The sequence below is a fragment of the Danio rerio genome, chromosome 2, assembly GCF_049306965.1.
Source record: "Danio rerio strain Tuebingen ecotype United States chromosome 2, GRCz12tu, whole genome shotgun sequence".
NCBI lineage: Eukaryota > Metazoa > Chordata > Actinopteri > Cypriniformes > Danionidae > Danio > Danio rerio.
The window spans coordinates 28887501-28910811 of record NC_133177.1 but is presented as its reverse complement, the minus strand read 5'-3'; the positions used below and the strand labels follow the sequence as shown (position 1 = coordinate 28910811).

At 35.6% G+C, this 23311-nt stretch overlaps 2 protein-coding genes across 9 annotated transcripts in view; one reads left to right on the top strand and one right to left on the bottom strand.

The window, feature by feature from the left end:
• The window catches only part of pld1a (phospholipase D1a), a 71641-nt gene extending 57965 nt beyond the window's left edge, over positions 1-13676 (bottom strand). The window contains exons 1-2 of one of the 2 annotated variants that reach the window (XR_012387576.1): positions 13552-13675; positions 930-1109 (exon numbers count right to left, since the gene is read on the bottom strand). Coding sequence is in view for 1 of the 2 variants with exons in the window: in NM_001160095.1 (NP_001153567.1) it covers positions 930-1026 (97 nt within the window). In the remaining variant the exon portion in view is untranslated. Of the gene's footprint in view, positions 1-929; positions 1110-13551 lie in introns of both variants that reach the window. The other variant, NM_001160095.1, reaches the window with a different exon arrangement.
• A 2941-nt stretch (positions 13677-16617) lies between these two features.
• Positions 16618-23311, top strand: part of ghsra (growth hormone secretagogue receptor a) — an 8920-nt gene continuing 2226 nt past the window's right edge. Inside the window, exons 1-5 of one of the 7 annotated variants that reach the window (XM_073921428.1) lie at positions 19795-20178; positions 20776-20920; positions 21056-21113; positions 21305-21402; positions 22471-23311. The exon at positions 22471-23311 is cut by the window's right edge and continues 2098 nt beyond it. In XM_073921428.1, the coding sequence (XP_073777529.1) occupies positions 20094-20178; positions 20776-20920; positions 21056-21113; positions 21305-21373 (357 nt within the window). In that variant the 5' untranslated portion in view covers positions 19795-20093 and the 3' untranslated portion in view covers positions 21374-21402; positions 22471-23311. Of the gene's footprint in view, positions 21403-22470 lie in introns of all 7 variants that reach the window. The other 6 variants (XR_012389514.1, XM_073921427.1, XM_073921417.1 and 3 more) reach the window with 6 other exon arrangements.

Genomic DNA, 23311 nt, shown 5'->3' with positions numbered 1-23311 from the left:
TTCTCTCGCTTGCATCTTGGTCACTTGAACCCCCAAATGTAACCCACAAGCTAGCAAAATTAGTAAAAAACAGACAACTTTGAACATTTTTTTTTTTGCGAAGGGGAAAAGGCCAAGCGAAGGACCAGCGAACACTCAAGGAATGGATCTGCAACCCATTTATCAACAAATAAGGTGAATCCACCATGCCTGTGCAAGAAGATCAACTTCTGGAGACTGCAAATGAAGGCAGCCTTCTGCACGCAAGTTCATTATTTCCAATGGAGCTGCGTGGCACGCTCGAGCACACTGTGAGTCACGTGACAAGAACTGCACAATGAACTTCATACTTTGTATGGAACATACACATTTAGGTTGACTAACTATCTCATACAAACACAGAACACCCAAACACTGCAGTGATTTTTCATTTCATCCATAAATATATTTATATTATAGTTATAGCAATGATTTGTCAGCTTGTCATCCTCTGAGAAAATGGTAGATGGTTGCCTAGCAGTCTACATATCTCTACGACTACTGACTTAGGGTACATTTTATTGTACATTTCAGATTACACATTATTTTTGTGCAGATTCACAAGAAGGTGGGGCTTATCAGACATATCACCTAGTGAACCACTGACCTTAAACCCAACCAATAGTGTTTTGTTTTTTTTTCAAAGAAAAAAAGAAAAGTGCCCTGTGACCAGATAGTTTTAGCCTGTATTAAAATAGCGAAAGAACGCATGTAAATAGACAGGTGAACAGCATGGTAAAGATACAGTTATGACAAAGTATGTTCCAGTGCTTGATTACTCCTCTCAAAAATACACACTCAAAAGTACATGCTTATTCTTCACTAAAAGTACATTCTTTTAGAAAGTAGTACATAGAATCATTTTAAACAGGTTACAAATTGACTATCTGGGTCTGTATTTATTTACTTACCTGACGGGTTGAAGTCAAAGTCCACCTCTTCAGGTTCATCCTCAGCATCAGAGAAGCCCAGTTCCCTGGTGTCCAGGTTCTCCACCGAATCACTCATGTCTGCTTGTATCAGATGGAGTTGCTTCCTTTGGATTCACCGAAGTGTATTCAGCATTCTTTAGCTTAAGGGTCCAGCATTGCCTGTTTAAACACATAAACATTCACGTCCAGTCAATACTCAAATACAATGGTCCTCAAACACTATTGTAAGACAAAAAATAATCCATAATAGCATCAACATGTGAAACTAAACAAAAAGTTGTGCATAATTATTACAGAAAAGTCAATATTTTGTCTTTTTTTAAAATGATGTCAAAGGTAAAACTTTAGGTTTGGGTGAAACTCAACTGTGAATTGACAGAAGCTGGAAAAATTAGGTATATTCTGTCATGGTCAGGTTGCGTGACATGCACTCATCCTTGAAAAATCATGAATATTAAATACCGGTTCACTAGCAATGAAGATAAAGTTGGTTCATGCCAACAATCATTTGTTTTGTGTGGTGAATTACTGGCTGCCAAGAGCATGAAATATTGAAATTCAATTTTAGATGATAAACAAATCCAGCACAGTGTTGTGTCACTGCTTGATGTCCAATTTAAAATCTGGGTCCTGAAGCAAAGCTTGACATAATCTAATTTCTTTGATTAGTTTGTAATGCCAGGACAATTTATTTTCATCATTTTTCATTCGGAAACATAAAAGAAAAGAGATTTTTTTTCATACTCTATATTGCATAAAACTTTACTTTGGCCCTCAAAAGCTTTCTAATTGCACTATAAAATAATGTGAATATACCATAACACAATGCAATATCATATTATAACATTCCAAATATTTTTAGAAACAAATCTTCATATTAAAATGATTTCTGAAGGATCACGTGACATTAAACACTGGAGTAAGAATGCTGGAAATTTGGCTTTTCCATCACAACAATGTGAATGTCAATCATGAATAATTTAAATATTGCTAAACAATTACATTTCATATCTAATTCCTAAAATAAATGCAGCCATCATGAGTAAATGATACTTTTTCAAAAACAGTAGTCTATATTACAATATATCATAAAAGCAATAGCTGTTCTGACTAAAACAATTAAGTGCAGTTAACTTATTATGTCCACCTTACAATATTTAAACAAGTAATCCCAACTTTTTAGCACATTTAGTTGTTAAACTAAATAGATTCAAGTAATTTTGACTTACAATAATATGTATTTACAACTTTTAGACATCATCAAACATAACCATAATAAAAATCTGAGAGCTTTTTTAATTCTTTGATGTTCAAAATGTATAAATGTATTACAATATATTAACAAATTGAATAATATTTATATGATTATATAATAAATTGTGTCATAAAAATATTTATATAACAACAACAACAACAACAACAACAACAATAATAATAAAAATGTATATAATACTAAACTAAATATTACATAAATATTATTTATTATAATAATTGTTAGTGCAATAAACCTTGGCTAGAAATTACTTGTTATAAAGTGTTATATTGTTGTTGTTTTTTGCAGTACATGGATGCATGTGCATTGAATTGTTTTTCATGCTGAGAAAGTAATAACTGTATGTTTAAAGACAGGTATAGACTGTTTAAGGTGACTAATGTGATGCATGATTGATTGATTGGAGGATGCCTGTTTGATGCACTGCACAATATTTAGACAATAGAAAATGTTTTAGAAGTGTGGTTTTTGTCCTTACTTATATGTTTAAGTTCAGCTTACTAGATAATTTTAAGGCAATCGGTTTCCTAATATTTTCCTAGTCATGTAGTTAACACAACTATTATTTTGAGTCAACTGTACTAAAGTTTGCTTCATTAAAAAGTTGTAAATACAAACTGCTTTAAGTAACGCTCACTTAAAATTAATAGAAATGTTAAGGCAATTGATTTCCTCATTTTTTCCAGGCTCAACATACTACATTTTACAGTGTATGTTGTCCTTCAAAAGAAAATTGTTTTAGTCAGAATATGGAAAAGGCATTAAATGATTCAATTATGTATTTTGCAAATGGTGCAGTCATGGCATTGACCAGTAAAAACTAGCTGAACCATGCTAACCACCCACACTTTGACCCCTTAGACTGGTCATTCCTATTTAAATCATTTCCTCTTTCAGCCAGGCTAAAGATCAGAGGTCTAATGTCATCTCCTGTGGACCCAGAGTGTCTTTAGTGAATATTAATCTAATAATACACACAAGAACAGATTAGCGTCATTCTCTCACAAAAAAACGGCTATTAAAAATAAGCCCACATCCTGTTTTCTGCAGTGCCTCTGGGAGCAAATTCCAAGAAGCTGTTCACTTGCCTTTATATTCCTCTGTTAGTTAGCTGGATGAATACTGAATATTAATTTAGAGCTCTGAAGGGTAAATGACAGGCCTGGCGACCCATCTAAAACCATAAATACAGGTAGACTAGAAATTATGCCACAACAGAGTAATCATAAGCCAAAGCCACTAAAGCCATTAAACTACTGCAAAATCATCACCAACAGACTGAATAATGGATGTGTGGCGGGACAGTGGAGTGTTTTAATAGCCTGATAATAATAGTTGTGGATTTTTGGTCTAAACAAGAGAGTTTCATTGGAGGAGAAAAGAATATAGAGAAACAGGGCATTAGGGGAAAAAAGTCGCCATTAGGGTTTCAGCATTGATAGCACAATGTGCAAAGCGGCAATAGTCATATCACAAGATCTGCAATGTCAAGTTGGGATGATAATTAACCAGGAACCACAGTTCAGAACATGTGATTTGTGGATTCATTGCAAAGTTTAACTTTAAATCTACTGTGACTGAAAGATTTTTATTTGGATGTGCTTTTAAGGCTTGTGACTAAGATTTTAAGCCAATTTAAACCATTTAGGCTCAAGAAATGATCAAGTTTGCCACTTTAACAAAGATTAACTGTTTATTTATACAATGAAGACTATACTTAAGGTTTTCTGCAGATTTCACAAAGTTAAGACATTTTTAAGACCACTATGAATTAAATTTTAGACTCATACTGGGCTAATCGCTAAGGATTTTTTAGAATAGCCCAGATGGAAAAGATTTTTATTTGCCCTACCAAAGGGTATTATAATTTAATAATAATTTAATAATAATAAAATTAATATTTTTGATATTTCCTAGCTAAATGTTTTAAATATTGTGTCAAAATAAGCAAGCTCTAGTTTGAAAAACTAAAATTAACTAAATGTATGTACAGGTCCGTGTTCTCAGAAGCCATGTGCCAGTATAACTGTCTGACAACCTTGGATAAAAATACTACAGTATGACAGTGCTGTAAAATAACTATTTTTTTTAAATGTCTGGGTAAAAAGCAACAACTTTTTCCTCTTTGAAAACAATATATTTTATTTTATGAAACATTTAAAATCATTTTGGAACAATAAACATGTCAGGCTAAATAATTCAAGTAAATCATTGACTTCTGTTGTCTTCATTAGTTTCAAAAACACAGTCTTCTTTACAACACATAAATAAAACCTTGCAAATTGCTTAGGAACGGTATAACGGAATTTTGCGGTTTTAGAACCTTGACTTTAACAAACCGTTGTAAACCTTGGACGGGTCTTAGCCAGATTGGGTAGCTATACAACACACAATATTTCAGTTAATTTAAGACTTTTTAAGGCCTAAAATTCTGTTTTTGAGAGTTAAGCCATTTTAAGACTGCAGACAGACCCTGTGTGTTATTTTAGATTTAATACTTGAATTTTTGTACCTCAATACTGTTTCATTACACCCAAAACTATAAAGCTCTGTATATTTCATTTCAATCTATCTTCTATCGCAGGAATGCACAAACTTTTTCATATGAAGGGCCAAAAAACCAAATATCGTTGAGAGTCGTGTGCCGAAGACAAATATACTATTTATTGCCTTGAATCTTTCACCAAAGTCTTTGCGTTGTCCTCTATCTGTCTGATTAATTTATACCATTTAAATTGAAACATTTAATTTCAGTTAGCTTTTTTTTGTAGCTGAACAATAAAACAAGCAAAAAAAAAAATGTTCCATATAATCTCTAAACCATCTCCATCATGCTCTTTTCAGATGGGATAGTGGGCCAAATCAAAGATGACCATGGGCCAACTTTGGCCCACAGGCCGTAGTTTGGGCAACTCTGATCTATTTATTTATTTTTTTTATTTTATTTATGCAGATGCACTCTCCTACAAAAACACAACAAATCAATGTCAAATTAGTTCTTAAAGAGCCCATATTATGGGTTTTTGAAAATTCCCCTCCATGTAGTGTGTAACAAAGCTCTAAGTGAAGTGAAGTATCCAGCTAAGGCTTAAATCTGTAAGAGTACAGTGTTTAAAACGGTTGATTCATCTATAAAAGAGTCGACTCATAGTGCTTCAAACGAGTCGCCTTGATACCGAGTCATTAGGTGTTTCGCCATGACGTACGAACGAAACCAAGTTATTCACGTGCACGCGCAAACCCGGGAGATTTCAAACCTGAGGCCCCGCCCTCTGACATAGAAACCCAGACACACACACACACACACATACACACACACACACACACACACAAACATGCCGGTCGATTGAAGTCACACTGCAGATGGATATTATCGAGTCTCTACCCAAAGATAAAACATCAGCATTATAACCAAGCAGTTGGAAACTACTGGAAACTTCTGCAAACTACATGCTACAAAGAATACTTCATCTGCGTTTGTTAAAGGAAGGATCAGTAACTTACTGATGGACATGTCAGGATGGGTTTCTTCCTCCATTTCTCAAGTGTAAGTACGTGTGATTAAAGTTGTTGCCTCGTTTACTCTAGCTTGCAAATGTATTTAGTTGTGACTTGTTACTTGTAACCGCGTGTACTGTATCAGGTTAACTGGCTATATTCTCTTATCGCATGCAAAGTCACGTTAAAAACGCGACGCGTGCTGCTTTGTTTACGGAGCTCCGTGGACGAGGGTAGTGTGTGCGTGCGTGTGTGTGTGTGTGCGCTGTCGTCCGGAGGTATGTGTGCGTGTCTGTGTGTGTGTGTGCGCGTGCGCAAGGATGACGGCAATATGTGTGTTTGTGTGTGTGTCTGTGAAAAGAGCAGAGTGAGACAAGCTAGGAGATCTCCTCGACAGTTTTTGGAGTTTTTGCTCAATAAAATAGTCGTCTAAATTTTCAAGTCCATCGACTGTATTTACATTGACCCACTGGCAGCTAAAATCCACGCCTACACTATCGAGTGTGTATGAACTGTGATTACTTTTATATTGCTGATTAGCTGTTGGGCATTTCACTCTCTGACTGAAGGCAGTCGACCAATCGCAACAGACTGTCATCAGTCCAATCAGCGCAGATTAGCTCCGCGCTAAGGAGGGGTTTGGGAACAAATGAATCACTGGACGATTCATACGGGAGTCGCTGGAATAATTAGGTAAAAATAAATGCAGATTATAAGACCATGAAAGTGTTTTTTGACCTTGCATGCATATTAGACTGTTGTTGGAGACCCTTACAACCAAGATATGACCCTATTTCATGAATAATATGGGCTCTTTAAAAAAACAAAATATTGTAATGCCAGTTTTTTTTTTTCTTTTTTTTCAATACGATGCTGCTCTAGTCGCCACTTGTAACCAACACCATTCACACTAATTCAAGTTCAGTGATTTCTCAAGCCTTCCACATGACATAAAGTCCCCATTTGTGTTCCTAAAACAAAAAATATCTTTCTTGGAGAAAACACACAGGGCTACTCTTGATTTCTTTCACAAAGACTGTAGTTACTTTCCTTTAGACTGCAGTAATTTTACTGCCAAGTATAACTAGCCCACAAAACCTTCTATTATACATAATGGAATGTTCTCTCTTCTCATTGGCTGTTTGCAGAAGCTATTGGCTCTATTCAGTCTGATCGCTTAATGAGCATTTCATTGTGTGAAAGAGAAATAATGTGTGCCAGAGAGAGGATAAAATGTTGAAGCTTCCCATCTTGCGTAAGATGAGGTGTGGTTATTTGGCAGCTCTTTAATCTGAACTGAATATGACATCATCTTTTCCATGCCAGCTACATCTGACAGATTCTGCTTAAGTTTGAGAAAAGTCCTTTAGTGCTCACTCATAAGGCACAGAAAATCCTGAAATCTATTAAAAAAACATGGAGAGAATGTTGCTGTTCAAAACACCTCAACAGTTATTATTATAAATTCTTTGTTTCACTGTTGACTAAAAAAATCGATTAGAATATTCTTTCTGCCCAAAGTAAGCATGAAACTGGAATTTAGTTGATTTTTTTTTTGTGTGTGTGTGTGTGTGTATTACTTATCATTGTTAATTGTAGTTCTATTATAGTAAAAATGCAGTACCCATGGTTTTTGTTGAATTGATTAGTATTTGTATAACCATGGTTATACTAGTATGGTTAAATTATGGTTGGTGTATATTAAAACTATAATGAATTTACAAATCTGTTCCAGTGATGGGTTGCAGCTGGAAGAGCATTCGCTGCGTAAAACATACGCTGGATAAGTTGGTGGTTCATTCTGCTGTTGCGACCCCAGATTAATAAAGCGACTAAGCCAAAAATAAAATGAATGAATGAACTGATCAAATCATATCATATCATATAAATCACAAAAAAGCAGCAAACTACAGCTTATTATGGTACCGTATATGGTTTCGTTTCACTAGTGCCCCATTTTTGATTAGTGAAAAATGTGGATAGAAAGGAGGAATTTAGTCCTAAAAATGTAATTTAAAAATGTAGTATGTCAGAATAAGAAAAAAAAGGGATAAACAGTTCAAAAGTAGGACATGATTATACACAATGAGGACTATTGTCTGTGAAAATTAACCTGCAAAAAGATTATTTGAATATAAAGCCTGTAGGATACACAGTCCTCAATGCACCAGTCACTTTGTTAGAAACACTTCTATGTTTTCTATGTTTGTTTATACAGCTAGGATTTCATTTTTTCCAATTCTAAAATAGTTTTTACTTTTTTATTCAAAATCATTAATTAAGATTCTTATTGGTATCATGTTTTTTAAAGGTCACAGGTGGTTGTATAAGCATTTCACTGTATACCGTACTGTGTGTGTGACAAATAAAATTTGAATGTGAATTTGAATTAATGGTGCAGTTTTGTTTATAACAAAATTCTCAAGCACGCTCATGGTGTTTACAGCATCTGCCATCTTACTATATGAAGACATGGAGAAAATCTGTCATAAAATCATGATTCATATACACATAGAAACTTAATTACCTTTATGATTGACAACCCATCCAAATAAGGTTTCACATGAAAAAAAAAACTGACTGGAGTTAATTAAGCCTATCACCATAGAACAGAAGAATTATCTTCTCAAACAAACAAACAAAAATATCCTTAAGAAACAAACATTCCTTCTGTTCCATGATTTAACTTTAAAAGCAATTACAGAAAATGTTTGGCAAAAAATCTAATTATTTTAGAAAACAATTCATGATTTTACAATGTATTTCACTTAGAGTAGATTTGTGACACATGATTTTGAAAAATACAGAAAAATAATTGAAAAATCTAATGTAAAATGAAAATAAAGTTTGATGTCTTTGGTCGCCCATTTTACAAATAAAAAAAAAAGTATTAAAAAAAAAATAAACGTTTCCAGAAAAACACTGACTACTTTATGATTTCTTTACGATTACTTGAATCATTACAATCTGAATTTTACCCACACTAAAGAAAACTACTCAATATCCTTAGAAATCTTTCATATGTATAACAAATTCCTAGGCCAAATCAATGCACTATTTGAGTCAGAAACATATGACAGATTAGAAAAACAAAAACAGGATGATTTTAATTAACTGTCTACGGTGGCTGTGTTTACTATAAATATGCAGGACGCTCAGGCTAGTCTGCAGGCTAAACAATAGTGTAATATTAGAGAGTTTCCTAATGGAGGGACTCGTTCATTCTTTCTGTGTGGGAGAACATTTTATGAGTGTATCTCATGTGTGTCTCCCACCTGTGAGCTGACCTTTAGAGGCAGCTTTAAAGAGATGTGCAGGCCAGAGAAGGGCAGTGAATTAGATGCGTCAGCTATCTCTCAGCAGGTACAATACAGCATTTTTATAATTCTTCAGATATCTTACAGCCCAGCCCCGAAAATCTCAGATTGGAGCATTGCTGAGTAAGGTTGCATTCATTTATCGGTTAACTGATATTATGCGCATGTGATTTTACAGACAAATTGGTTTTCTGTCAGCTGTGCAGTATGCAAAGTCTAGGAAGTTTTAAGAACACACTCATGGTACTTTGTTTTTAAAAAGCCAGAAGTGCAATAAAACCGAACTGTTATTTAAAACTATGGGAAATGTTACTTAGGGCTACTTCTCTCCCAGGAAATAGAATGCTTGAGTCATGTTAAAGGAACAGTTGACCCAAAAATGACAATCCTGCCATCATATATGCACCCTTCACTTGTTCAAAATCTATTATCTAGTACATCTTTCTTGTACTGAACACAAAAGAAGATATTTTGGAAATTGCTGGTTGTTGTCACTCATTGGCTTCCATAGTTTTTTTTCATACTGTGGAAGTCGATAGGTGCCAGCAGCAGCATTCTTCAAAATATCTTCTTTTGTGTTTAAAACCACACGCACATGTGGGAGAATACACGCGAAATATCCCTTATGATGTAAAAATCCCTTAAATGTAGGATGTGAAAAAAAAACATTATTTTAAGGGATGCTCTAATCAGGATTGTCGGGGCCAATCCCGAATACCAATTCCTCTTCATGGTGATCAGACAATACAGAGTACCGGTTCTGAGGGTTCAAGCTTTATATAACTTTAACATTGCATAAAGCACATTTTCCCTCTAGGTGTGATGCTTAAGTGAAGATCTCTCCTTTCCTGAGAGAATAAATGAAGGATGTTGCATACAATTCTTTAAACACTTCTCTTAAAACTATTTAGTTTAAATATGTCATGGTCAGATACAGCTTTACAGAAAATAATAAATAAAACATAAAAAAAATTAAATTTTGGCAAGAAAATTGGTAAGAAAAATTACTAACAATGCAATTTGGAAACATTAAATGATGGACAAATAATTCATCATACCTCAATGAAGAAAAGGTTTAGAGTGCATATTTGATGCATAAGAAGACAAAATGCATCTTCCTTTGCTTGTAAAACCATAAACAAACATTTGCGATCGGTTTATGTGATCGCTACATTAGTGAGTGCTGATCGAGTCATATCGATCGATCGATCCAAGCATCCCTAGTCATTTTGAAATGTTGGAAGCTGGAAGTCCTGGTAACTTGAACAAGTGGAGGGAGAGTAAATATTAAAAAAAGTTAAAATAATGTTTTGTGTGTGCATCAAATAGGCATGTGACGATAACCGTTTTCAAGGTATACTGTGATTTTTAAAAAAAATCTGCAAGAGCCTTTCTAAGGAATGTGTAAGATTGTTTATTTATGTTTTTTTTTAGGACAACAGTATTTCCAACAGAAAATCTATCCAACGATTGCAAAGAAATCTGTGTTTTTGAAACTAATGAGGACAGCACAAGTCAATGATTTAAACTAAGATGTTTACTGCTCCAAAATATTATACATTTTTCTTAAAATAAAATATTTTGTGTTCAAAAGAGAAAAAAGTTCTTGTTCTTGTGAGTCAAAAATGGAAGTGAATGTTTTGGAAAAGTACAAAGATCCTAAACTTGTTTTTTCCTTCACATTAGGCTTGGGCGGTATTTCGGTATTATGGTATACCGCGGGATCTAAAAATAGCAACGGTGTCAGTTTCAATACCGTTATACCGTCATAAAATATTAAATATCCTTTATTTAATGCCTTCAAAAACATATGTGTGATTGTCATCACGGGACAGTGTGGAGGAGAGAGATAGAGGAAGAGGGAGAGGGGAGAGGTGACGTGACGTGACGTGTCGCGCTTCAAAGTGTCCTGCAGTTTGGCAGTTTAGACTGAACAGAAGGGAGACGTGGTTAACATGAACGAGAGGTCTGCATTAGAGATGAAGATCTTTGCCCGAACCCGGCGAGACCCGAAAAAATCCAAATCCCTGCATTAAAATCCATCCCTGCAAAGGTGAAACAAATAATGATGAAGTAGTAAAAAAAGCGAATTATTACGGCGGTCAAGCCAGTCACTAGCTCAGAAAGAGCGCATTCCAGCCGCAGGTATTTCGCGGTCGCTCATACACTGCGTATTACGGTAGAGCCCTAAACCGCAAGCTGACAGGTAAAAAGTGAGAGAGAGAGAGAGGTGCTGTGCGTCGCTTCTCTCTCTCTCTCTCTCTCTCTCTCTCTCTCTCTCTCTCTCTCTCTCTCTCTCTCTCTCTCTCTCTCTCTCTCTCTCTCTCTCTCTCTCTCTGACCGCGAGCCTATAAGGTCGCATAGAAGGTATTCAGTTTCTGAATGGTTTAGGCTCAAGCCAACAGTTTGGTGACGCTGTCTGAGCCTTACGTCATAATTTTTTTTATTACGCCGGTAATACCGGAAACCGGGGTAAAATATGGAGGCGGTTTGACGGTATCAAAATTTGGATACCGCCCAAGCCTACTTCACATTACAAAAAAAGAATTTGTAATAATGTGTTCATCCACTGGCAATAAAAAAGCTGAATAAATATGTAACATAGCACCTATAAACAAGAAAAAGAAAACATGTGAGCTTTTATAATCATTGGCTAGCTTCACTGCATCTCGTAAAAACAAATACTGATGCAAATCCTGTACTGTAGGAAAAAGCTGCAATAATAACTGACTGTTAGACAAGGCAAGCCAACATAAACAACTAACACAAGCCACCTTTTTAAAATAAAATACATATTTCTGAGAAGCAAAATTAGACTATTAAAAATTAAGATTCCAAAAAGACATTTTTAACAATGCCTATAAAGCAGGGGTGTCCAAACTTTTTCAAATGAAAAGCCAAAAACCAAATATCATTGAGAGCTCTGGGCCGAAGGTAAAAATACCAAACTATATTACTGTACATTAAAGTCGCCATGGGTAATTTCATAATTTAATTCATAACATTTCAAAATTAATATAAAACATGACTTTAAATTGTATTATCTAAAGCAGTATAACTTTTAAAATGATAACATGTTGCGATAAAACATAAACAATCACGTTTATAACACATTAGAGTTCAACACTGAGTGTCAAGCAGAATCTGCCTTTGACTTGATTTGCTCACCAAAGTCTCTGCATTCTCAGGAGACAGTATGAACATATAAACAAAATCTAAAAATCCAAAAGTTAAAAGTTCTTAATGAATCATCAAAGCCAATATACTTGTAATCATGTTTTTAAAAGATTTCAAAAAAGGACTTCTGTAATATTAATTTACAAAAGAATAAGACAAAACTGCAAACTTTTCTACCTCAGAGCACATATTTTGTCAGCAGCAGTGCTCTTTTGTGTACTAAACTACAGAAGTACACAGATAATGAGGGGTAAAAAAAAGTTAAGAACATTCATTTCTTTTGCGTGCTGTGGATGGGATATCAGCTGTTGCTTCCTGCCAACAAGTTCCTGCCCATTGTAATTCGTCATGGAGACAAGGCTCCAGGCTTTTGGGAGCAGAACAAAAAATATATACTGTATTATGCAACCGTGTGGTTTTAGAGCTTCACAAGACACTATACTGGAGACACAGGAATCACTTGTGAGTGTGTGTGTTGGGGCACGTTTGCAACAAGTGAACTGTGGGAATGTTTTGCATTGTCACTACATGACATAAAGCCGAACATATGAAATTACTGCATGTTTTTCTGATCTCATAATTGTAAGTCTGTGTTAACATAATAAACAGATGACATAGCAAAGTAGGTAATCATCTTTCATATTTGAAATAGTTGAAAAAGTTTTTTCCAGTCAGCTTACTCCTGTTGAAAAAGCCAGACTTTTATTAAGATTTGTTTTCAGAGCGAATGCACTTTGCACCTGAAGGCAATTTATGATAGGATGGTGTTCGCTACACAAAACCACAGTATAGCTGCTCATTTTACACGTGATAGTGATAGCATGATATACCCAAAAGTTCAGGGTCAGAAGTCTCATGCATTCTGATTAATGAATGACATGATGAAAGATTAAGAGAAAAACAAACAACAAACACAAAAAGAAATTTTAAACAAAAGCCAGTCAAAACAAATGCAATTAGGCAAGCTGAGAAAGTGTCAGAATAAAGGGTGCAGTGCTTTATTCTTTGACTATTCAGTGGAAGTATGCTGAATTACTGTCTTTGAGGACAACTAAAAAAAAACAAGGGATTTTAGAGCCAAGATGACTTTTCCCTCTTGTACACTGGTCACACATTCCAACACGGATACAAAAGCCTCTCACACTGGGGTGAAAAAGGAGCCAAGACACATCGGCACCGGAAAATCTTTCACATGTCCAAATTCAACACACAAACTGTCTTAACTGCTGCTAGAAATTTCCAAGTTTTCATTCCCTTCAACTCTACAAGCTGAGACAAAAACTTGTGAGTAGAGAGCATGAAGCTACAACAACAAACAGCCCAAAGTTTCACTGACCTGCTTTGGTGATTTCCACATGATTTATCAGCTGTTTGGCTCCCACAACAGTGAAAGACTAACTCATAGTTTTTCAGACAGCGTTAAAAGAGTCTCTCTCCCTCTCTGTGACTCCAAACAGACTAAACAAGAGGGCAGTGAAAAGATCAGTCATAGGCCAGTGCATGTGAAGAGGGCGGGGCCTTTCCTGTGTTCTCCAGTGTTACACTCAGTCTCTCAGCCAATCAAGTGCAGCAATATACAACATGCTCATCCCCTGCTCAGCTGTTTTATACATTCAGATTTACAGATATCTCCTCAAGGAAATGAAAAATCGCAAGAGAGATGTCTAGAATAGTTTGGTTATTTCTGGCAGAAACCACTAAGATTAAAGAGGAAATGGAAAGTTTATATTCAGGATTCTACAAAAACTTCTTTTTTCAGGATGTATTAAGAAATACAACTATATTTGCTACTAGATTTTGTAAAGTCTCTTTGATTAATAGATGCATTTATTTACATACATGAATGTTTATTGTATGTGTATTCATTTATTCATTCATTTTCATTTCGGCTTAGTCCCTTTAATAATCTGGGGTCGTCACAGCGGAATGAACCACCAACTTCTCCAGCATATGCATTACAAAGTGAAATACGCATAAACTCCCATTCACACACATACACTACAGACAATTTAGCTTACCTAATTCACCTGTACCACATGTCTTTGGACTTGTGGGGAAAACCAGAGCACATGGAGGAAACACATGCGAACACAGGGAGAATATGCAAACTCCACAATCCCCAGCCGAGGCTCAAACCAGCGACCTTCTTCTGTTAGGTTATGTTTACAGTATATGTATATATTCTAAAATCTAATATATACAAAAATCTAATATAATCTGAAATAAAAAATTTTAAACTTGACAACATCTAAAGTTGTAATATAATAATAATTTAAATAATAAAAACATTTTGTGATATGTTTTTGCTGTCACTGTTGAAATACTTAATATATTCTTGATTAATAAAATATATTTATATATACTATTTAGTGTAAAAATATTATATCATCAAAAATTATTCTACATTTTTTTGTTTCATGCATTCAAAATGAAAACATTTGGATGATTTTCTGTTTGCTTCATATAAAATATTCTAAAAATTATTATATATTCTAATTAAAATTATACATAAACATTACAAAGTACAAATAAAAACTTTTTGAAATTTTGTATTTTTTATAGAAATAAATTGTAGCATTGTTAATGTTTTAGCTGCCATTTTAATAAACAAATATATGTCTGTGCTTAATAGAATTACTCATTCATTCTTTCAGTCTCATTTCGACTCAATCTTTCATTTATCAGGGGTTGCCACAGCGGAATGATCTGCTTACTATTCCAGCATGTTTTACACAGCGGACGCCCTTTCAGCCACAAGCCAAAATTGCAAAACACCATTTCCAACACTCATTTACACACACACACTCATACATTACGGACAATTTAGCTAATTAGATTTACCTATACCGCATGTCTTTGGACTGTGGGGGGGAAACCTGAAGGAAACCCACGTGAACAGGGAGAACATGCAAACTTCTTGCTGTGAGGCAACACTGCTAACCAGTCATCGTGCCGGTTTTAATAGAATTATCATTTTTATATTAAAATATACATACTAAAGAATATTATATTAGAAGTAAACACATACACATGCATACAGTAAGAGATCACTACAGCTACAGATTGCTGAAATGACAAGCATCATCTCCAAGACTTGCAGGTCGAAATGACAAACCAACTTATTTCAAGGTTGCTCAGCAGTCAGGCCAAAGTTTACCTCAGAGCAGTTAGTTCTGCTCCTCAAACAAATGGCTAACATTTTTCTGAAGCCCTTCGTCCGACAATCCATCTATTTTCTATGGTGAAGAGAGAAAGTTCCACTTCGCTGTGTCTAAATGGATTAATCACTGAAGAACAAGAGCAAGACGCCACACTAAAGGACGTATCTGACGCTCTGTGGCCAACAACAAAGACAGAGCAGAAGATAGACTTCTGAGCACCATAAATCATTTATATTTTCAATTTTCCGCCTTGTCTGACGCAGGACCTCTGGTCTATGGAGTCTGTAATAATTACCACGGCAGGGTGTGCCATACCTTTGCTCAAATGGCAGGCAATGCCATTTATCACAGCCGCAAGCAAACATCTCTGTCTCTCACACACACAGAAAACAATATCAGCTGAACCGCAGACCCTCGTGTGTGTGTGTGTGTGTGTGTGGGGGGGGGGGGGGGGGGTAAATGAGAGACAGTTGAAGATATTAAATTAATAATTTACACTTACTCAAAAGAAGCACACTAACTATAAACCAAAATTACAAGATAATTAGAATCTCAAGGACAAAAGTGGAATAAGTAAATCATATTTATATATACACACACTACCGGTGATAAGTTTGGGGTCATTTTTTATTATATTAATATTTTTTAATAATTTAAAGAAAACTATTCTGTTAATCAAGGTGACATTTATTAAATGTTAAAAATGGTTAAATACTTATTTATTAAATATTTATTTATTACTTATTGTCTGTAGTTTCAAATAAAATGATCACTCCAGTCATCATTAATGCTTTTAATGCTATAATCATTAATAATAATAATAATAATAATAATAATAATAATAATAATAATAATAATAAGGAAAAAGTAATAATAATTAAGGCAGTTCATTCCGTTGTGGCGACCCCTGATTAATAGGACTAATCTGAAAAGAAAATAAATTAATGAATAATAATAATAAATATTAGAGTGATTTCTGAAGGATCGTGTTACTCTGAAGAATGGAACAATGAAGCTGAAAATTAATCTTTAAAATCACTAAAATAAATTATTATATTATAAACTACTTTTGAACAGTTATTTTATAGTGCAATAACATTTCACAATTTTACTGTTGTTTTTATTAAATTATTTTTATTATTATAATTTTTGTATATTTTGTATATTATAATTTATAATTTATAATTTTTATGGATATATTTCATATTAACATTACAATTTTTTTGTTTCTTTTTAAAGGTTTTTTAATAATTTAATGATCTCACCTAACAACACAGTTAAGGAAAATTAACTAGCATTTTAACATATCACAAAATATGACATCATATTATTTCCTACGAAATGCACATTATTTTAAATGTTATTATTATAGAATTTTGGATGGTCAGAACAGATTTATATAAAGCTTTCTTGCCCTCTAGTGGACAACATTAGAAAAACAAGTGTACTGTCCATTTGAGGATTCATTACATGCTAACCACGTATAGCAGTGGTCACCAAACTTGTTCCTGGAGGGCCGGTGTCCAGCAGATTTTAGCTCCAACCCTAATCAAACACACCTGAACAAGCTAATCAAGGTCTAACTAGGTATACTTGAAACATCCAGGCAGGTGTGTTGAGGCAAGATGGAGCTAAACCCTGCAGGGACACCGGCCCTCCAGGACCAGGATTGGTGAACCCTGACGTATAGTGTGTGTGTGTGTGTGTGTGTTTGCTTACTAGCAAGCATGTGTCTAAAAGAGAGTGTTTGTCTTCACAGACAATTGTGTGCTTCAAATCCATTCTCAAGGTCAACAGATAAAACTATAGCACCAAAACACACACACACAATGCCTGGCACTATTTAAAATGGCCTAAAGAGCTACAGACTTCCTCTCCAGCTGAAAGAGGAATGAGGCATGTGCTGTAAAGATTATAGGTTATATTGTATCTCTAGATTGCAGCGGTTGCAGTATTACTGCAAATGACATGGCAATTGAGTCTGAGACTGAGACCAGTGGAGAAAACAACTACAATGGTGACTTTGACCAGACACCACTGAAACACCACACCTAAAAGGATGATTACTATTTAAATCCATGCTTAATTCATAATTAAACATGCTAACTTTTTTAAAATGTTTAACTTTTTACCTGATTTGTAAGAGAAGGCATCAGATTGCTAATTGTGTGTGCTAATATCTTAGCTGTAATATATGGCTACTAGACTCTAGGTCAGTTGTAAAACCAAGACTCTAGGTTGGTTGCTTTTAACATGAATGAATCTTGTTACAGCAATCCCAAACACATTTCTATTTAGGTTTTTATTTCAGTATGCCTTGGTCATGAAAGACTTCAAAATCATTTAACATCTCACCCATGTTACAGCCAACTCATACTGTGAATTGAGCCTGGACTCTCTCCAGGTTTTTTTTTTTCCTTCACTTTTGTCAATTGGTGTAGTTTTGTTTCTCGCCACTGTCGCCTCTGGCTTGCTTGGTTTGGGACTTGTGGAGCTGTGCATCAATGAATTTGCTCTTCAGTGTTTGGACTTTCAGCAGTGAAAATTAAACAACACTAAACTGAACTCTGAAAACCAGACTGACAGTTTCAATTTACTACACTGTTTAAGCTTACTCTGTGCTGTAAAGATAACATCTGTGTCATTTAATAGCAAACACTCAACTATTTTGTAACATTTTGGCTTAAAGGATTTTGAAAATATTGACAAAAAATGTAAGTAGAGGGAATAAAATTTTGAGTGATCAGAAAGAAAGAAAGAAAGAAAGAAAGAAAGAAAGAAAGAAAGAAAGAAAGAACCTACTGTATGCGTGGTTTTAAAGGCTTGCTGAAGTTTCAGGTTATTAGCTGTACTGATGATGGCAGTTTACAGAAGGACTCGATATCAGCAGATCAGTGCTTTCCAGTCATAAAACAGGTTAATGATCTCTGTCTTCGCTCACTTCCCAGAATTTTCAATCAACATCAAAACCTCATTTGCATGATGAAAAAAGCATTTCTGCATTGAATTGATTAAAAATTTGTCTTAGTACTTTTGGTACATTAACTAAAACAACGTTGGGTAATAACAGGTTAGTATACCAAGGTAAAGTATTTTTTTCAATCAATGTGTCACAATCATCAAGATGAAAAGTCCTGACAGCATTGTTTTTGAACAAGATAGTCAAATGGCTTTGACATGTTTTCATTATGACAATTTACTCTGTAATTTTTTCCAATGCTAAAAAGTCAGATGTTGTTGACACATCCTGAAAATTCTCAAGACAGCACTATATACTATTTGCACAGCCATTTGAAAACTACAGTAAAGTTAGAAATAAACAGCAGAGAGTTGTATGAAAGCAATTGATGCATGTCCAAAAGCATTTGCAATTTGATGAAAGGAATGAGAAACTGCTACTAGGATGTGCACAAATGACTAATTGTTTTGAGAAATGCATGACCTTTTGTGCAAATGTAAATAGTGTTGTGAGAAATGCACCAAAGCGACTGGTGCAACTGAAAAAATAATTGAAGAATAAAAAATTAAAACCTGTACAGGTAGGCTAATATTTGACAGCATATCCGATTATAATAGTACATGATTCTGCTTGGTGCATTTTGCAGTTAGCATTAAGCTATTTTTTAAACAGTTTATAAGATTAATTATCTGTGGCTTTGTCAAAACTCACTTTAAACCAACATCGAGTGTTTCTGAAAACTAACTACTGCTATTATGGAATAAGGCGACAGAAATTGAATGTTAAAGTCTCGTTATTCGGGAAAACTCACAGTCCTTGGTTTCCTGTCTCCGATTAGAGTTGTCACGCCAACCATTCCAATTCCCGCTGCAAATTAGAAAAGACCAGACGATATATTCCGAGAAGACTCCTGTTTCCAGAGCGTCAACGCAAAACTTCACCTATAGATGGCGCCGCGAGTTACACTGAATACTCGCACGCCACTTCAGTCATGAGTCTGCAATAGTAGCCTGTAAAGTAGGCAATTGCTAACTATGTTGCGTGTCGTATATAATACACAGTAGTTGTGCAACAAATCAATATTAGCAAGAGAAATACATGTGAGTAAAGTAATGATATTACTTTTGAAAGAGTATCAAGTCATAATGTAGTTGCATTTTTTTCAGTAAGAGCCCCAGAGACAAGCTAACATTTTTGTATAATTTAATTATTATTTTATTAAAAACGAAAATCAATTTACAAGAATGTGTTGCGCTGTATTCTATGATATTACCACAAGATGGCCCTGTTTATCAAGAATTAATCCTTTTAACTTTTTTTCTTTAAAATACTTTGGATCTATATTTTCGAACCATTCACGAAACTCTCCAGCTGTATTTCGCATCCACTTAAGCGATGATGAATCAATGACATCAGTAATGAGGAGTCCCTAAGCTCTGAACGCAGACAGCCGGCGCGCATAATGCGCGTCTCTCATCCACCGCAAGGTGATTTCATCTCTCCGACTCTCACATACCTTGTACACTTATCTTTCTTCCCACACCAGAGATGCCTTAAATAGCTTCAAGACTAACGATTTGCTGTCCAGTGTGGACAGATAACTTGCCAGTAAAAGCTGGATTGCCATCCTTAAATCCTCTGAGTTTTATCAGTTGGAACCAATTTTTAGATGTGGAACGGATGGCAAGGATGTGTCATGAGGACATTTATTTGACAGCAACAAATCTGTAGAGTACAACAGGGCGCGGGAAATGCTGAATGACCTTCAAAGAAGTCGACTTTTTAAGGGAATTCTTTTGGCACCAATTGTCAGCCAGCGCGCATCCTGTGCGCACGCCTCTAAGTAAGTTTACTATCATAAGACGTTCAAAACAACAATAACAGCATTGTTGTGAGGCTATATTAAAGTGATAATGACAGTTTTGTCGATTTCACGAGCGACAGAACGGAGCGGTTGCTATGGTTACTTCCAAAGGCGGTTGATGCTTCTTTTCGCGCAGCTTTGGTTTAGCGAAAATCAATTCAACTTTGAGGTTTCGCAAATTTTGTAGAGTCGTTTATGTAAAGGTACATTTATTATACGTACGTTGACATCGTTCAGGAAACGCGGTAATTAACGAAGAGCCTCCAAAACTCTCCTAATTCGCACCTTGCTGCTGTACAGGTTGTACACGAGAAATAATAAATGTTGGGCAGCCCTGAGCGCAGCACGATGGGGAGTCGGAGGGCAGACTGTCCTCCCCGAGCTCTCTCTCAGAGGACCATCTAGACGCTCCATGATCTCTCAGCATGCCTACCTGGACGAACCGGTCCAACTGTTCCTTCAACTGCAGTTGGGATGATAACGCGACATACTGGGGGATCGAGCAGCCGGTCAACATCTTCCCCATTCCAGTGCTAACCGGGGTCACCGTCACCTGTGTGCTCTTCTTCTTTGTAGGGGTAACGGGCAATCTGATGACCATTTTAGTGGTGACCAAATACAAGGACATGAGAACAACCACCAACCTGTACCTGTCCAGCATGGCCTTTTCGGATTTACTCATTTTCCTCTGCATGCCCCTGGACCTGTACAGAATCTGGAGGTACCGACCTTGGAATTTTGGCAACATACTTTGTAAACTCTTTCAGTTTGTGAGCGAGTGCTGCACATACTCGACCATTCTGAACATCACAGCTCTCAGTGTGGAGAGATACTTTGCTATTTGTTTTCCTCTTAGGGCAAAGGTAGTCGTGACCAAGGGTCGAGTGCGAGGGGTCATTTTGGTCCTATGGATAGTATCCTTCTTTAGCGCGGGACCTGTGTTCGTGCTCGTCGGGGTTGAGCACGAAAACGGGACTAACTCGTGGGATACCAACGAATGCAAAGCGACGGAATATGCCATCAGGTCTGGGCTCTTAACCATAATGGTTTGGGTCTCCAGCATCTTTTTCTTCTTGCCTGTGTTCTGCTTAACTGTCTTGTATAGTCTCATCGGGCGAAAGCTCTGGAAGAGAAAGAGGGAGACGATTGGAGAAAACGCTTCGAGTCGAGATAAAAGCAATAGACAGACAGTGAAAATGCTGGGTAAGTGTCTGGTTTCATCACCGGATTAAGTTTATAATTTTGCGCACTTTGCGCACAAGCGCACCCATTACGCACAGGACGCGCTTGGCACAAAACAGCGGTTCAATCCTGATTCATACTTCCTTTTAGAACCTAAAAATACAACTCGTCATGTAAAAACTAAATTGAATGTGTTTATTGAATTATGCGTTGAGGAAAACAGGCAACAATGTCCAGATTTAAATTTTTAATATACGATTTTAATTAACATTCTAATGCGTTTTTCTAACTGAAGTCTTTAGAGATAATAGAAAGGCGCCGTGTAGCTTCAAGCTTTAAGTAACATTTTTTTCTTTGTTTACTCTTTAATCTTTGTGCGCGAGGTCATAATATTAAATTGTGTTAAGGAAAATAAAATGCTGATATTCCCTCAAAAAAATAAAAATAATAATAAGTAAAAAATCAAGGTAACAGTGTTGAGTAATTGTCCAAGAATAAGACTGAGAAAATATGATACAAAATAGGAAGCATTGACTTGACACTTAAGTGTTCGTTTTGAAAGTGATGAAAATCTTTTTTTGTAAATGAAAATGTACAGTTTAATTGAAAGTTATAGCAGATCTGACAATTTATTAAAATATTACATCATGAAAATCTACTAAATGTTCCTGTACTTTTAAAATGATATGCTTTGTATTTTGTGTGCTAATGAGGCTATTAAATAGAATTGGTCTGCCAAAATAAAAAAAAAAATTCTGTGTTGGTTTACTCACCCTTCACTTGTTTCAAACCTATTTGAGTTTATTTTTTCTGTTGAACACAAAACAATATGCATTGAAGATTAATGAAAACAAGTTGTCATTGACTTCCATTGTATTTTTTCATACCATGGACGTCACTGGCTATAGTTTTCAAACATTTTTCAAAATATCTTCTTTTCTGACAAAAATAAACAAATAAAGACTTAGAACTATTCCAGAGTGAGTAACTGTTCATTATTGAATGAACAATTTTGTGCATGCCCAACTATTTGCTTGAAGCCGTTGCTCTTTTTCCTGCTGAGTTTCTTTCATTACCTCTGTCTCACAGCTGTGGTGGTGTTTGCCTTCGTGCTTTGCTGGCTCCCCTTTCACGTGGGTCGTTACCTGATCTCCAAATCCACAGAGATGGGCTCTCCTGTCATGTCCATCATCAGCCACTACTGTAATCTCATCTCCTTTGTACTCTTTTACCTCAGTGCAGCAATCAACCCCATTCTGTACAACATCATGTCCAAGAAGTACAGGATGGCAGCTTGCAAACTTTTTGGACTACGTAACATCCCGCGAAGAAGCACATCGGTTGCCAAAGGAGAGAGTTCGCCATGCTGGACGGAATCTACAGCCAGCCTGTGACTTGACTGACTTCCCCATTAACCTCATGCACTGCTGCTATCATGAATTTGAACATGACCTTCTCTTGATTTGACAAAAGAGCCACATTAGGGCTTTTCACACTGTATGGGCTATAATTTTTAGATGATAAAGAGGTATTCAACATCTGTTTTTAAAAGGGATAGTTCACCCTAAAAATGATCTCCATTTACACATCCTTAAGTGGTTCTAAGTGAAGTTCCATAAACTAATCAAGAGGAGCACGTGATATGATTGATCGCAACTGGTCGTTCATTGGTAATCATTAGTAAGCCAATCGGATCATTCCAAGCTCACTATAAATATCTGACAAACATTATTCCCTCATCTTTGTTTTTTTTTTTTTTTTTTGAAGAATCCCCCCATCCACCTCATCTCCTCCTTTACCAGGGGAAGCTCTCGAGAACTTCCCTATCTTGTACCCCCTCGCATGCTCATTGACCAGGTGGGTCAATTATCAATTTTCAATTATCAATTTTTTCAATTATCAATTTTCTCCAAGCTCAGGGTTCTCTCCT